General features: G+C 39.6%; 1 protein-coding gene across 2 annotated transcripts; it reads left to right on the top strand.

Moving 5' to 3' along the window:
- Positions 1-11,389: 11,389 nt before the first annotated feature.
- LOC102629427 (potassium transporter 1) lies at positions 11,390-16,731 on the top strand. Of its 2 annotated transcripts, XM_006488490.4 has the most exons (9): positions 11,390-12,183; positions 12,913-13,156; positions 13,604-13,849; positions 14,196-14,246; positions 14,373-14,633; positions 14,717-14,769; positions 14,887-15,001; positions 15,083-15,337; positions 15,437-16,731. In XM_006488490.4, the coding sequence occupies exons 1-9, from the start codon at positions 12,139-12,141 to the stop codon at positions 16,426-16,428; spliced, it is 2,262 nt and encodes a 753-aa protein (XP_006488553.2). In that variant the 5' UTR covers positions 11,390-12,138; the 3' UTR covers positions 16,429-16,731. The 2 variants fall into 2 exon arrangements, with proteins under 2 accessions (XP_006488553.2, XP_052287689.1); XM_052431729.1 differs by lacking the exon at positions 11,390-12,183 and having other exon boundaries at positions 13,012-13,156; positions 13,549-13,849.
- Positions 16,732-16,844: the final 113 nt, after the last annotated feature.

Consider the following 16,844-nt stretch of genomic DNA (forward strand, 5'->3'; position numbering starts at 1 on the left):
TTTTATGGTTAATGTTAAGTTACTTGCATGTACCTTACACCCCTCTCACATGAATAGTGAATGATGTGGGTCCACTCACTATTCATGTGAGAGGGTTGTAAGGTACATGCATGTAACTTAGAGGGATCCGCATTTTATATGTTTAATTTGCCCAAAAAAAATTAAGATGCAAGAACTTTGTAAGGAGAGAACGTTGCCGTGTGTGCAAATGTGGTCCACTACTCAAATAGAAATGAAATTTTGTTTGGGGCTGTTAGAAAATTTGGTCCCTGTGGTGGCTGTGCTGTATTAATTATCTCCTTAAGCCTCCATCAACACTCCCAATTTGCCTATATTTTCTTTTTCAATCAACCAAATTGGAATTATAAGCAGGCCTTTTGCAGTCTTTGATCTTGCTTTTTGGATGCCGAATCCACAAATTGAGAGGAAGTAAACCTAAACTTTACTACAACCATTGTGCCCTGCAATGATCGCAAGTTTCACTTGAAAATTTCGTTATTATTTTTAAATTTCTCGTAACAAATCGTACGTCTCCTAGTTAAAGGTGTAAATTGGGACCGTTCATCACAAGAAGTTTGTAATTAATTTATAACTTGTGATGTAGATGTAGGTACTCGGGAGGATTTGATTTTGAGGGGAAGCACAGGCGATGTTATGTGAAAATGGACTAGTTTCTCTGAAAGCGCGATTACGAGCTGATTATGCTAGAGACGGGAGTCCATTTAAGACTTGCATTGCATGATCACGACGTGGTCCTCCATATAAGACTTGCATTGTATGATCACAACGTGGTCCCAGTTTTCAATGGAAGGGGACCTTGAGCTTTTTATTGGTGTTTTCAGAAATTGCTGCATATCTGGAGTTGATGAGAGAGCGTGTTGCTTTGCATTAACGAGACTGACATGTGTGTATGGCACCTTCGTGGCTTCCCTTGCTAATTGTATGTGTATGGACTATGGAATATCTGTGAAGAAAGTATCTGCCAACTTCACCATCTTAATCGTTTGAGCCAAGCCCCTTATATGTGCATGTGATAACATCACCACAGGAATCCTTTGGAAGGAAATCACTTCACTTGTGTATCATCATGTGCCCAAATTTTTGGTCCATGAAGAGCTAGCTACTTCAAAAGATAAGGCTTTGTAAGGTTGATCATCATACAATCCGGTTTCTTCCTCTTAATTGAACATTCAAACTAGAGCTTACTTGAGTGAGAGCTGCAAGCAACCTAATAATTCTCAAATGTTAAGAACACTGAATCAATGGGGACAAACACACGAGAGCCATTAACTCTTTGATAAAGAAAGCACACCTGACACATCCTTGTACCTCTTTCCTCTCTTTAGTTTCGCCGGTAATTTATAGAAATACCCCCAAAATAATGGTCAGTTTACAAAAGTAGCACCCTAAACAATTTTTTTTTTTGGGAGCATTTCAAATGTAAACATCCCTTAGTAATCTATGGTGCTAGACAAATGATTGACATATATATAGTCCGTCAATTTTCTATCAGTCGGTTATATGTTGGACATCGAATATGTTAATCGCTTGTTAATCTTTCGTAAATTGTATATGAAGTGTAACACATTACTTAGGAATATTTTTATCTAAAATACCTATTTTTAGATGCTAAAATAAGAAAACAATGATGAGAGGGCCATTTTCTTGAATTGACCCTAAATCTAATTTTCGCAAAATTGTTCATAATTTTCCCGAGTTTCTTTCAATATTTGTAATTTTCTTTTCATCTCTCCATGCCTTGTACTAACAAATTATGCTCTTTGTACGGGTGGACCCAATAATACTTGTGCGAGAAGAGAAGAAACAGAGAAATAGAAATGGCCGCTAAGCAAATAAAACTCGATAGATATCTTTAGTTTTTAATTATGCATCTTCTAGTTTAAAGCTCCACATGTTTTGTGGTAATTGTAAGTTTTGAAGCCAATGATTTGATATAGAAAAAAACAACGTCGGATCTGGTTGTTATGATAGATATATAGATAATAGATACGATATCTTATATGTTTAAAATAATGCATTCATATGCTATTATAAATTAAGAACCGTGTTTTGCCCATAGTGTAACATCTCATTCTCATAGCATTGGAACCTTGACCAATGTCCACATAAAGAGAGAGTTCAAGGATAAGTTCACATCAAATCTTAGCATCTTATACTAGTTGGTAGGCAATATGTCACAACTTGTATCTCGAAAGTTGGCTTCATTATTGAACCCACCAAAATTGGAGGTCGGCCATGATTATTAACATTACATTGATTAACTAAATAAAAAAAAATCTAAAATTGTTTCTTCCTACCAAGAATATGTAAATAGTAAAAATTCGTAAAATAAAGAGATGAAAATTAAAAGGAAAGCAAAGACCACTTAGATCTTTCTCCCATTACAAGGAAAACGATTTTGAGTTATTTGAGTATCACATGTACTATCACGAGACTCATTCTCTACTATGATAAGTAGTTATTTGTAGTTGTAAAATAGATCTCGAGTTAATAGCATGCATTTAGAGGGTGGAACCGATATTAGACATGGTTGCGCGGATATCCGAGGAAAACCATACCATAATTATGTGAATTTAGTCTCTCAGTAAAATTGCAATATAAACATTTAAAAAATAAAAATGGGAAGTGTATCCATTGCATGGACAATAAGATTGTATTAAAGATATATTCTCTAAAACTAAAGGGACTAGTGGGAGGACAATTTTGAAAAGGGGAAAAAGGATAGAAATACTTACATGATCCTATAATTAGTTCAGTTCGGTTCTGCCTTGAAACAAATTATTAAACCAAACTGAAATTGATAGGTACATAAAAATATAAATTGAATACAAATAGAATTACATAATCAAATTTAATACTATTTAGTTTAAGAATTTTTATAATTTTTCTTTTATATTCACTACTAAAATTTTGGACTTTTCATCTAAATTTAATTTTTTTCTTAATTTAATTCCATTATTACCACTACACTTCATGATTTATACGAAAATATTAATGCGGAAAATTTTATAATAAATAAATGTTGTTAAATTAACCCATTTGTTTTTTAATATTTAGTAGCCACTATTCAAGTGAAAATAAGAAGTACTACAAGTCCAAGTCCACATCAGCTGACAGATTCTTATCAACAACCGATGATGTTGCCAAGTACAGAATGGAGTACTTTTTAGATACATCTCCTGATTTTTAACGTATTTACACTTAGATGGTAAGTTTATCCGTATTATTAGAGATTTCCCTGTCCTTTAGAATTTCCAGACCGTTCCAAAAAGACCAAAATACCCCAATTTCCTTGCAAAATATTCACCTCTGTCATATCCAACCAAGCACCCAAACAAATAATTTTCTAGAAAACAAAAACTGGGAAAGACCAAAACCCATTGACAAAATTCTTTCTTTTTGTTGAATTAGATGCTTCCTCCACCCGTCACCACACCCCAATTCATTTCTTAAAATGATATGCAAACCCATTATTGATGCCGAAATCCGGATGAGTTGGTCAGATCTCAGATCCCTGCATCGGCATTAAATTTGTTTGGTGGGAAACTGCTGATTAGGTAGTACCATGAACAGATTTTCTATGAGCAGATGTTCTGTGAGCAGACAACCCATGAGCAGATAATCCATAAGCAGATGATCCACGAGCAGAGAACCCATGAGCAGACGATCCATGAGCAGATAACCCATGAGCAGACAATTCATGAGCAGACGATCCATGAGCAAACGATCCATGAGCAGACAACCCATGAGCAGATTATCCATGAGTAAATAACCTATGAGCAGACAATCCATAAGCAGACGATCCATGAGCAGATAATCCATGAGCAGACAATCTATGAGCAGACAATCTATGAGCAGACAATCTGTAAGCCTGTGTACACAACCAACAGTCAGGAGGTGCCGGAAGTTTTTCCAGTGAGAACCCTCCAACGCTCAAGTCAGCGATTCGGGTCTTACTTGGAAAAATCCATACCACAATTCATGTGGCTTAACTATAATTGCTTTAAACAAAAGCTTTTAAGTAAGTTTAAAGGAAAAGAATTTGAAATAATCAATTTTAAAGAAATCACAGGCGAAAGAGAAATTTCTCAGTGGTAGAGAGAGAAAAATGTCCAATGAGTTCAGTTGCTGAGAGAGAGAGAGAGACAAAGTTTGAAGAATCCCCACCCCGCTTTTCCTTCCCCTTCCAAGGGTTTTTATAGGAAACTATAGCGGTTTTTATCCTCTCCCCTAGGATTCTCAAGAAAATTACTAATTTTCAGCCCACTAAGAATATGGTCCCTAATATTTCGGAGAAAATGTTTTGACTGAATCGTGCTTTCTGGTAACTTCCTGGTCGAGGTGACCAATAACATCCTGGTTGAGGTGATGTGCTCGAGGTCACCACATATTATTATGGTCGAGGTCACCAATAATATCCTGGTGGAGGTGATGTGCGCGAGGTCACCACATATTATTCTGGTCGAGATGACCAATAATATCCTGGTGGAGGTGATCTGCTCGAGGTGACTAATAACATCCTGGTCGAGGTGATCTGCTCAACTATTTGCTCGCTTTTACTTTGGAGTAGAGCACGATAATGTATGAGCAAATACCTTTATCTTGGTCACCCTATTTCATTCCCTAAACACTAGTCCCCCAGTTTCTAGTGTTGAGAGTGAAACAAATCAAGACTGGAAACTTTGGTGGTTTGCTTGCCTTTACTTGGTGGAGCAGATTCTGGCATGCTTGGCTTCCTGTCTTGCCATAAAACAGACTTTGAGACTTTGGAGCCTTTGCACGCCTTAGGAATTTTTACAACACTTGAGGGTCTGCTCGCCTTCGCTTGGTCGAGCAGATCCTGGCACGCTTGGCTTCTGGTCTCGCCATAAAACAGGCTTTGAGACTTGGTGAGCCTTTGCATGCCTTAGAAATTTTTATAACACTTGAGGGTCTGCTCGCCTTTGCTTGGTCGAGCAGATCCTGGCACGCTTGGCTTCTGGTCTCGCCATAAAACATGTTTTGAGACTTGGTGAGCCTTTGCATGCCTTAGGAAATTTTTAGAACTTTTGTGGTTTGCTCGCATTCGCTTGGTCAAGCAGATCCTGGCATGCAAAGGCTCACTAGTGAGCCTTTGCATGCCTTAGGAATTTTTATAACACTTGAGGGTCTGCTCGCCTTTGCTTGGTCGAGCAGATCCTGACACGCTTGGCTTTTGGTCTCGTCATAAAACATGTTTTGAGACTTGGTGAGCCTTTGCATGCCTTATGAATTTTTATAACAGTTGAGGGTCTGCTCGCCTCCGCTTGGTCGAGCAAATCCTGGCACGCTTGGCTTCCTGTCTCGCCATAAAACAGGCTTTGAGACTTGGTGAGTCTTTACATGCCTTAGGAATTTTTATAACACTCGAGGGTCTGCTCGCCTCCGCTTGGTCGAGCAGATCCTAGCACGCTTGGTTTCTGGTCTCGCTATAAAATAGGCTTTGAGACTTGGTGAGCCTTTGCATGCCTTAGGAATTTTTGGAACTTTGGTGGTTTGCTTGTCTTTACTTGGTTGAGCAGATCCTGGCATGCTTGACTTCCTGTCTCGCCATAAAACAGGCTTTGAGACTTGGTGAGTCTTTGCACGCCTTAGGAATTTTTACAACACTTGAATGTCTGCTCGCCTTCGCTTGGTCGATCAGATCCTGGCACACTTGGCTTCTGGTCTCGCCATAAAACAGGCTTTGAGACTTGGTGAGCCTTTGCATGCCTTAGAAATTTTTATAACACTTGAGGGTCTGCTCGCCTTTGCTTGGTCGAGCAGATCTTGGCACGCTTGGCTTCTGGTCTCGCCATAAAACATGTTTTGAGACTTGGTGAGCCTTTGCATGCCTTAGGAAATTTTTAGAACTTTTGTGGTTTGCTCGCATTCGCTTGGTCAAGCAGATCCTGGCATGCTTGGCTTTTAGTGAGCCTTTACATGCCTTAGGAATTTTTATAACACTTGAGGGTCTGCTCGCCTTTGCTTGGTCGAGCAGATCCTGACACGCTTGGCTTTTGGTCTCGCCATAAAACATGCTTTGAGACTTGGTGAGCCTTTGCATGCCTTATGAATTTTTATAACAGTTGAGGGTCTGCTCGCCTCCGTTTGGTCGAGCAGATCCTGGCACGCTTGGCTTCCTGTCTCGCCATAAAACAGGCTTTGAGACTTGGTGAGTCTTTACATGCCTTAGGAATTTTTATAACACTCGAGGGTCTGCTCGCCTCCGCTTGGTCGAGCAGATCCTAGCACGCTTGGCTTCTGGTCTCGCTATAAAACAGGCTTTGAGACTTGGTGAGCCTTTGCATGCCTTAGAAATTTTTATAACACTTGAGGGTCTGCTCGCCTTTGCTTGGTCGAGCAGATCCTGGCACGCTTGGCTTCCTGTCTCGCCATAAAACAGGCTTTGAGACTTGGTGAGTCTTTACATGCCTTAGGAATTTTTATAACACTCGAGGGTCTGCTCGCCTCCGCTTGGTCGAGCAGATCCTAGCACGCTTAGCTTCTGGTCTCGCCATAAAACAGGCTTTGAGACTTGGTGAGCCTTTGCATGCCTTAGAAATTTTTATAACACTTGAGGGTCTGCTCGCCTTTGCTTGGTCGAGCAGATCCTGGCACGCTTGGCTTCTGGTCTCGCCATAAAACATGTTTTGAGACTTGGTGAGCCTTTGCATGCCTTAGGAAATTTTTAGAACTTTTGTGGTTTGCTCGCATTCGCTTGATCAAGCAGATCCTGGCATGCTTGGCTTCTAGTGAGCCTTTGCATGCCTTAGAAATTTTTATAACACTTGAGGGTCTGCTCGCCTTTACTTGGTCGAGTAGATCCTGACACGCTTGGCTTTTGGTCTCGCCATAAAACATGCTTTGAGACTTGGTGAGCCTTTGCATGCCTTATGAATTTTTATAACAGTTGAGGGTCTGCTCGCCTCCGCTTGGTCGAGCAGATCCTGGCACGCTTGGCTTCCTGTCTCGCCATAAAACAGACTTTGAGACTTGGTGAGTCTTTACATGCCTTAGGAATTTTTATAACACTTGAGGGTCTGCTCGCCTCCGCTTGGTCGAGCAGATCCTAGCACGCTTGGCTTCTGGTCTCGCTATAAAACAGGCTTTGAGACTTGGTGAGCCTTTGCATGCCTTAGGAATTTTTGGAACTTTGGTGGTTTGCTCACTTTCGCTTGGTCCAGCAAATCCTGGCATGCTTGGCTTCCTGTCTCGCCATAAAATAAGCTTTGAGACTTTGGAGCCTTTGCACGTATTAGAAAATTTTTTTAGAACTTTGGTGGTCTGCTCACCTTCGCTTGGTCCAGCAGATCCTGACATGCTTGGCTTCCTGTCTCACCATAAAACATGCTTTGAGACTTTGGAGCCTTTACACGAATTAGAAATTTTTTTTGGAACTTTGGTGGTCTGCTCACCTTCGCTTGGTTGAGCAGATCCTGACATACTTGGCTTCCTGTCTCGCCATAAAACATGCTTTGAGACTTTGGAGCCTTTGCACGCCTTAGAAACTTTTTGGAACTTTGGTGGTCTGCTCACCTTCGCTTGGTTGAGCAGATCCTGGCATGTTTGGCTTCCTGTCTCGCCATAAAACAGGCTTTGAGACTTTGGAGCCTTTGCACGCATTAGAAAATTTTTTTGGAACTTTGGTGGTCTGCTCACCTTCGCTTGGTCGAGCAGATCCTGGCATGCTTGGCTTCCTGTCTCGCCATAAAACATGCTTTGAGACTTTAGAGCATTTGCATTCCTTATTAGTAAACTTTGATTGGCTTCTCAATGCTAGCCTAACTCTCCATTCTTAAATCATTCTCATATTGAGTAACTTTCAAGAAATCAAGTTAACTAAGTTATATCGTCAGCTCTAATATAAGCACAATCAATTTAATGAATATAAGGTATCCTCATCTCACATAGCAGGATTTAGAGAAATAATTAAATTTTCATGAAAAAATTACTTGTAAATAAAAATTTAACTTCTTAGCTGTTCTGATTTCTACAAACGTGTGCCTTCAATGTGCTCTCATTTAAGGTTTTTGATTCCTTATTTAAGCAAGCTCATCCATTTATGCACTGTAACATTCTGATTTGCTTCGAGTAGATGAAAATTGATAGAGACAAAAAAATGGCTTCTCGTACCGGTCCCCACAGACGGCGCCAAATGTTGATGCCGAAATCCAGATGAGTTGGTCAGATCTCAGATCCCTGTATCAGCATTAAATTTGTTTGGTGGGAAACTGCTGATTAGTTAGTACCATGAGCAGATTTTCTATGAGCAGATGTTCTGTGAGCAGACAACCCATGAGTAGATGATCCACGAGCAGAGAACCCATGAGCAGACGATCCATGAGCAGATAACCCATGAGCAGACGATCCATGAGCAGATAACCTATGAGCAGACAATCCATGAGCAGACAACCCATGAGCAGATGATCCATGAGCAAATAACCCATGAGCAGACAATCCATGAGCAGACAATATGTGAGCCTGTGAACACAACCAACAGTCAGGAGGTGCCGGAAGTTTTTCCGGCGAGAACCTTCCAACGCTCAAGTCAGCGATTCAAGTCTTACTTGGAAAAACCCATACCACAATTCATGTGGCTTAACTATGATTGCTTTAAACAAAAAGCTTTTAAGTAAATTTAAAGGAAAAGAATTTGAAATAATCAATCTTAAAGAAATCACAGGCGAAAGAGAAATTTCTCAGTGGTAGAGAGAGAAAAATGTCCAATGGGTTCAGTTGTTTAGAGAGAGAGAGAGAGAGAGAGAGAGAGAGAGAGTTCGAAGAATCCCCTCCCCGCTTTTCCTTCCCCTTCCAAGGGTTTTTATAGGAAACTATAGTGGTTTTTATCCTCTCCCCTAGGATTCTCAAGAAAACTACTAATTTTCAGCCCACTAAGAATATGGTCCCTAATATTTCGGAGAAAATGTTTTGACTGAATCGTGCTTTCTGGTAACTTCCTGGTCGAGGTGACCAATAACATCCTGGTCGAGGTGATGTGCTCGAGGTTACCACATATTATTCTGGTCGTGGTGACCAATAATATCCTGGTCGAGGTGATGTGCTCGAGGTCACCACATATTATTCTGGTCGAGGTGACCAATAATATCCTGGTCGAGGTGATCTGCTCGAGGTGACCAATAACATCCTGGTCGAGGTGATCTGCTCAACCATTTGCTCGCTTTTACTCTGGAGGAGAGCACAATAATGTATGAGCAAACACTTTTATCTTGGTTAGGGGTGGGCAAAATCGGGTTCGGGTCGGGTTCGGATCAACCCGATCGGATTTCGGGTCATTCGGGTTTAACAAAAATTAATCCGAATACAACCCGAACTTCCCACCCGACCCGATCCGATCCGATTTATATTCGGATCGGGTCGGGTCGGGTTGTGAATTCAGGTTGAAATCGGGTAGGATCGGGTTGGCCAATTTCCTTGATTTTGTTAGAACCATTTAAAAACACATAATTACAACAATTAAATACTAAATTTTAATTGTTTAATTTAACCATATACACCATCAATTCAAATCTTTAAAAAAAAAAGCTTAAAAAAAGTGTGAAAACTCAAGATTCAAAGTCAAAGGTGAGAAGCTCGGGTTGAAGGATTGGAGCAGCAGAAGCACCTTGCAGCAGATCCGCGGCACTTGCAGTAGATCGGTGGCCGCGGCACTTGTAGCAGCAGACCGACGGACGCGTAGTAGCAGATCGGCGACACTTGCAGCAAATCGGGCATGGAGACACGCGGCAAATCGTCCATCGAGATGCGGGTGAGGCTGTGACTTCTGCGGCGGCCTCCGTTGGCGGCTTGGCGTTGGCCCAACGCCGTTGGGGGTGACTGTGTATGTGTTTTGTGTAGTGAGATTGGGGATTGAGGAGAATTGTGAGTGTTTGTGTAAAGTAACCGTGTATTGTGAAAATGGGAATTGTGATTTGTGTGTGCGGCGTGTATGTGGCTGTTTGCTTTAGGTTTAGTTTTTTTTTTTTTTTTTATAGCAACCCGATCGGGTTTTGGATCGGATCGAACCCGATCCGATCATAACCCGATCAGGTTTCCTTGTTTTGATCCGATCGAGTTTTCTTCATAACCCGATTCGATCCGAACCCGAAATTTTTTGGGTCGGGTCGGGTCGGATCAGATCGGGTCGGGTAATTTGCCCACCCCTAATCTTGGTCACCCTATTTCATTCCCTAAACACCCATTTCACAAATTCTGTCTAAAATGCTCAGTTTCAATAATCTCAGACCCGACGACCCATGTGCATTCGGTTATTGTTGCTTCAGTCACCGGTTGTCGGCGATACTCACTCAACCGCTCCATATTACCTATGCCATCAGTTTTATCGCTCATCTTTATTTTTTTTAAATTTGGACTTGTTCAGATTTGAGCTTTATTTGGCAAGGCTTCAAGCTTAAAAAGAAGATTTTGTGTTTGTTTTCGGTGATTAGATTGCTTCATAGATTACTTTTGGCGAGGCTTACAACATTTCAATTTTGGGTATGGCTTATGTGTTGGTTCCATTGATGAAAGTGAAAGTTAAATCCAGGGTATCAGCTTTGCTTTTGTTTTTTTTCTCTTTTCTAATTTCAGTTGCAACTTTACGACTTTACCCTCGTATATTGACGATATACGAAACTGACTACAAACAGCAGGGGAGGTCTCTAATAATACGGGAAAACTCACCATATAATTGTAAATACCTCAAACAGCAGGGGATGTATCTTAAAATTACGCTTACAGAATGTCTTTTGGATTAAGACAATTAAGTAACATTTGCACGTGTGTTGGTATATGTGTTATTCGCAATCCTTTTCAGGGCAATCTTTGATTACCGAAAAGGGGATTAAAAAAATGAAATGAACTAGAAAACTGAGTGACAGAGAGGCTATTGGCTAGAGCTATCTCTTATTATTATTTGAACTTCGCGGGTGAAATGATTATATATGGTAACTTTTGGTTCATCTCGACTCCAAATGGCCACTCTTTTTATGCCCTTAACCAATTCTTAAACTAAAAATGGTAGGTAATGGCGCCAAGGACCACCATTCTTGGTGAACTGGAAGCCAATGCTACTTCTGATTCATATGATTAGCATGACATGTAACTAAGTAGGTATAGTTGAGGTGCAGGTTAGGAATGGTAAGTACACAAGTGCTTTTCTAATTCTGCTTAATCCAGGTTGGTCAGTCAAAGTTAAGATAAGATTTCTAAATTGAACAGCTTTTAAAAATGAGAATGAGTCCAGTTCATTGCTCTTACTCTCGCTTTTTGTTGATAAGTCTTAAGCAATCAATGTTTTTCGTCACTAACCCTTAAATTTTTTTCATTCTTGTCATTCACCTTTTATATTATGAGTACTACTATAAAATGTGTGATGCCACCAATGCAAACTATAGGTATAAAGAAACTTTATGAACTGGAGGAGGATGCTAAAAGAGCATGTGCCATAAAGTATCCACACAAATACCACATCAGAAAGGCTCTTGGAAATTTTAAATTCACTTCTTGCTTGTAATCGACATTAATTAATTATTAGAAAATGTTACCTGTAATGCTTGCATTGAACAAGCTGATTAACTCAGGCAATGCTAATCCATAATCTTAAATGGGAAGTGAAATTAGTAAACAGTGCAAGCCTAGATTTTTTTTAATGTAAAACAACAAAGAATAAAAATTTTCTGAAATTTTCTAGATATAGATTATTCTACATTGGCCAAAGGTGCCTTTTAAATAATATAATAGGACAAATTGAAGCACAAGGTACAACCAGAAGAAGCACATTATGTAATAGATGCAGGAAGAGAAAGAATCCTTGGGGTATTTTATTTTCTTCAAGATTATGTAGTTTGCTTATTTATTTATTTATGTACAATTTTCAAGGCTAAGCTAAATTATAGCATAAACATTGAAAGAGAGATAAAGAGCATTTATTGCAGTTTGCAACTTCTTTGGACACAAACAACACTTGCCTGTTGCCTCGGCTGCTGCTGCTACTTGAGCTACTTCCTACATTCTTTCATTCTTCCTCTTTATACTCTCATTTACAGCTTCTGTTTTCTTCCATTCAGAACACTCTCTCTTTCTCTCTTACTCATTCCCAAACTTCATGAAGAAAAGGCCATGAAACCGTCAGAAGAATTTTTGGAGCAGGGAATATCTCAGCAGGTACTCTCCTTGCATGCTTCGTAAATCTTGCTGCTGTACCATTACTTGTTCTTAGTTTTATCTCCTTCAAAGAATTTTTATGTTATGCAGTCGTTATGTTGGTGTCTTGTGGTGTAACTTTTGGAGTTGTGGTTTTGGGGATGGTGAAAGTGTCAAGTTTGTGTGTCCTCTTTGTCAGTTTTCATTTGGACTAAAGGAGCGTTGAGAAAGTGTACTATGAATGCCGAAGGTGCATAGGAAATTTCATGGAGTCACAAATTCTCATTTTTAAATCTGTTTTTGGGTAATATTGTTCCTTCATTTTGTAATGGCCTTTTGATATCCTGACTGACATGCCTAAACAGACTAATCTGATAAACGCGAAGCTTCCATTGTTTATTTCATTTCTGTAATCAATTGGAATCTTCTCAAAGTTTTTTTTTTTTTTTTTTTGTGCGTGTGTTATGAAGCTGGAAAATTTCCATAAAGTTGAACTCAAGGATCAATATTGGGATACAAAAGCATGCCTCTGCCATCTTTGATGTAGTTGATGTGTGGAAGAGTGGCAGTGATGATGAGAAAGTTGAACCCCTCCCCCCCCCCCCCCCCCCCCCCCCAAAACACAACATGTTTTTATATGTTTACCAATGGTCCATTATGTTGTGCAATTATAGATAGCCTTGAAATGTCCTGCTGTCTAATCATTTGATTTATGATTAACATACTGATAACGTTGATCCACTGTATCAGAACTTCAAGCGGGTATCCTGTACAACTGTGGTTTCATTGGCTTATCAAAGTCTTGGAGTTGTTTATGGAGACCTTAGTACCTCTCCTCTCTATGTATACAAAACCGCCTTTTCAGGGAAGCTGTCTCTCCATGAAAATGATGAGGAAATTTATGGAGTGCTTTCTTTCATCTTCTGGACATTCACTCTCATAGCTCTCTTGAAATATGTTTTCGTTGTCATGTCAGCTGATGACAATGGTGAAGGTAAAGTTCTATCATTTCCTTCAATTACTTGCAAATTTATTAAATGTCATCTTTGGACATGTGAATTACAAGAGTTACACCTGTTCAACTAACCTTCAGATTGCTTTCTAAACTCGCCTCTCGGATCATGTCCAAAATATGATGATATCTTGTTGAGTAGTATTTATTTTGCACTCCCGATCTCGTTGATTCCATCTTTTAGGAGGAATTTTCTTTTCTTATGACTATGAAGGTATTTACCATAAAAATGAAACAGCTTTTGTGTCCTGTTTACCAGTTAAGCAAATGATACCCTACTCTTTTGGTGGATTTTTCCCGATCGTTCATAATGCTTCGCTGGAAAAGCAGTAATATTCCCAAAAGAGAATTTAATTGGAGCTCTATGACTGCAGATTGGACAAGGCAGAAAGACAGCTTATCGATGTCAACTTTTTGCTTATGGTGCAGGTGGTACCTTTGCATTGTACTCCCTTCTTTGCAGACATGCAAGGTTGAGCACTCTACCAAACCAGCAAGCCACTGATGAGAAGTTGTCTTCATATGCAACAGATGGATCAGCAGACACATGGCAGAGTTCTGGTCTGAAGGCCTTATTTGAGAAGCAGCAAAGGTTTCGCAATATGCTGTTGATATTTGTTCTTCTAGGGACCAGTATGGCGATTGGTGATGGAGTACTTACTCCTACAATATCAGGTAGCTGCACATGGTGTAGCCTCGAACCTCTCTAGTGCTGTTTGCTTCATAAGCTCAATATGCTCAGTCACCTGAGTTTCTACCAACCCTGCCTTACATAAGTCCTCAAGTCACGTTTCTGCTATAAATTAGCATGGTTAATACTGCTATACAACTGAGTTGAGTATGTGCTAGGGTAGTCCTTTAAATTACTTCCATGAATATATTCAATCTTTTAAGAATTTATGCATTGAAAGTAAAAATTACTTTTGCTGGTCTTCAGATTTTGTCTCTTTCCATTTTAATCTTCCTGAGTTCCTGATTAGCTTGATTTGTAACTTAAGTTTCCATATAATTCCCCTTTCAGTTCTTTCAGCGGTTTCAGGGGTTCAAGTTAAGATTAGAGAGCTCCATGAAAGTAAGTGTAACTTTGTTGGTTGGTAGTCTGAATTTTGTAACGTCATTGATTACTAGCTTCAGTTGTCTAACCATTCAAAAACAAGCATCATCTATTAAATGCTTATGTTTAATTCTTTTCATCCAGATTATGTTGTGTTAATCTCATGCGTGATCCTGGTGGGGCTTTTCTCACTTCAGCATCATGGAACACACAGAGTTGCTTTCATATTTGCTCCAATTGTCACAACATGGCTTCTATGTATTAGCAGCATTGGAATATATAACATATTCCAATGGAATCCACATATATTTAATGCACTATCTCCGGTTTACATGTTGAAGTTCTTTAGAAGTACAGGCATTGATGGATGGATATCTCTCGGAGGAGTGGTTCTTTCCATCACAGGTATCCTTTTTAAACTTCCACTATAGTCTTATTGAATTGCTTGCTGCTAATTGAAACAAGTTTTGTACAAAATGCTGTTGCAGGTGTGGAGACAATGTTTGCTGATTTGGGCCATTTCTCTTCTCTCTCGATAAAGGTAACTCTGCGTTTACATGACTGGCAGTAATGCCTTTGTGTATGAAAGCTGAGTATGGTCCAATTGTTCTTCCTTCTCTAAATCTTGAAATTTTAATACTTGGTATTAAAATTCTAGGTGGCCTTTACATTTCTAGTGTATCCCTGTCTGATTCTCGCATACATGGGTGAGGCTGCTTTCCTTACTAAGCATCATGAAGATATTCAGAGAAGCTTCTACAAGGCCATACCAGGCAAGATTATATTCAAGCATCAAATAAATAACATTATTCTTTTCTCATCTCTTGTGTTGATATTGTTAATCTTTCATGCAGAAGCTGTGTTTTGGCCAGTGTTCATTGTCGCCACTTTTGCAGCTATAGTAGGAAGTCAAGCTGTGATATCAGCTACATTTTCCATCATAAGTCAGTGTTGTGCACTCAATTGCTTTCCTAGTGTCAAAATCATTCACACTTCAAGTAAAATATATGGGCAGATATATATTCCTGAGGTCAATTGGATGCTCATGTGCCTTTGTTTAGCTGTGACAATCGGATTGAGAGATACCAACATGATCGGTCATGCATATGGTACATATTCAAACTATTGATTAAACACAACTGTCAATTTGTCCTTAGATCATTCACAGATGTTAATAATGAACTTCAAATGTTTCCTTGGGTTTGTAGGACTAGCAGTCACAACGGTTATGCTTGTGACAACTTGCTTGATGGGACAGGTTATGATAACCGTGTGGAAACAAAGGATATTTATTGTAGTTGCATTCTTCTTGTTTTTTGGATCAGTGGAACTTCTTTACATCTCGGCATGCATTTACAAGATTCCTGAAGGGGGTTGGATCCCTCTTGTTCTGTCTTTCATTTTTATGGCAGTTATGTACATTTGGAACTATGGAACAATGAAGAAACATGATTTCGACATGGAGAACAAGGTTTCGATGGATAGAATAGTGGCTTTAGGGCCAAGCCTTGGGATGGTCAGGGTCCCTGGAATTGGTCTAGTTTACACTAATCTAGCAACTGGGGTACCAGCCATATTTGGACACTTTGTGACAAACTTGCCTGCATTCCATCAGGTTCTAGTTTTTGTCTGCATCAAATCTGTTCAAGTACCCCATGTAAGTGAAAATGAACGGCTGCTCATAAGTAGGGTGGGCCTAAAGGAATATGGCATGTTCCGATGCATTGTGAGATATGGCTACAAGGATCTGCAACAGGAAAACTATGATTTTGAGAACACATTGGTGTCTGCAATAGTCCAATTTGTAGAAACAGAAGGAGAAGATGAATCATCTAGAGAGGCTGGGGACATGGATATAGAGGTCTTGCATGCTCCAGAGCACCCAGTCCAAAACTCAAATTGCAATGAGAAATTGAAGCAATCTTCGTATGGTACCCAAGTGACAAAATCAGGTATCAGGCATCCTGAAAACTTCATGCTTAAAGACGAGTCTCTTGAGATACTGAAGGCCAAAGAATCTGGGGTTGCTTATATAATAGGGCATTCTTATGCAAAGGCAAAGAAATCGTCTACTATTCTCAAGAAATTTGCCATAAATGTTGTGTATGCTTTCCTGAGCAAGAATTTTAGAGAGCCTGAGGTAGGACTGAATGTGCCTCATGCTTCTTTGCTGGAAGTCGGCATGATTTACTATGTCTAACTTATACAGAATGAAAAAGACGCTTTGTCCCTGAACATAACAGAGCCAGGGAAATTTGCTGGCCTTATCAGTTACATGGATGGATGTGTGTTGAGTGGTACAGAATTGGGGTGACATTAGAAGAATGAAAAATATTAGTTGTTCGTCGGTCAATTAGTTTTTGGTTGCCAACCTTCAAGTTTGCATGCCACAGTTTGTATCTGCAATGGAGAATGTTCATATGTTACTAGCATTGACTATATCGCAGAACTAACATTTCCTGTAAATATTATTTTCTAATTACCTAAAGTTCTGGTTCATTTAGGACATGGATGCAAAAGGAAGCTACTAATTGTAAACTGCTTTCTCGTGTTCATTATTCAACAGAATGGGAATGCACCAGGGCGGTGTCTGTTTTTTGGCACTCCTTTTAACTC

Source organism: Citrus sinensis, chromosome 8, assembly GCF_022201045.2.
Source record: "Citrus sinensis cultivar Valencia sweet orange chromosome 8, DVS_A1.0, whole genome shotgun sequence".
NCBI classification, from domain to species: Eukaryota; Viridiplantae; Streptophyta; class Magnoliopsida; order Sapindales; family Rutaceae; genus Citrus; species Citrus sinensis.

What these genes read in the sequence shown, in the direction of transcription:
- LOC102629427 (XM_006488490.4), top strand. Translation starts at nt 12,139, where the DNA reads ATGAAACCGTCAGAAGAATTTTTGGAGCAGGGAATATCTCAGCAG. An exon ending in ACTTACTCCTACAATATCAG is followed by an intron (nt 13,850 to 14,195) that starts GTAGCTGCACAT and finishes TTCCCCTTTCAG; the next exon opens with TTCTTTCAGCGGTTTCAGGG. An exon ending in CATGATCGGTCATGCATATG is followed by an intron (nt 15,338 to 15,436) that starts GTACATATTCAA and finishes TTGGGTTTGTAG; the next exon opens with GACTAGCAGTCACAACGGTT.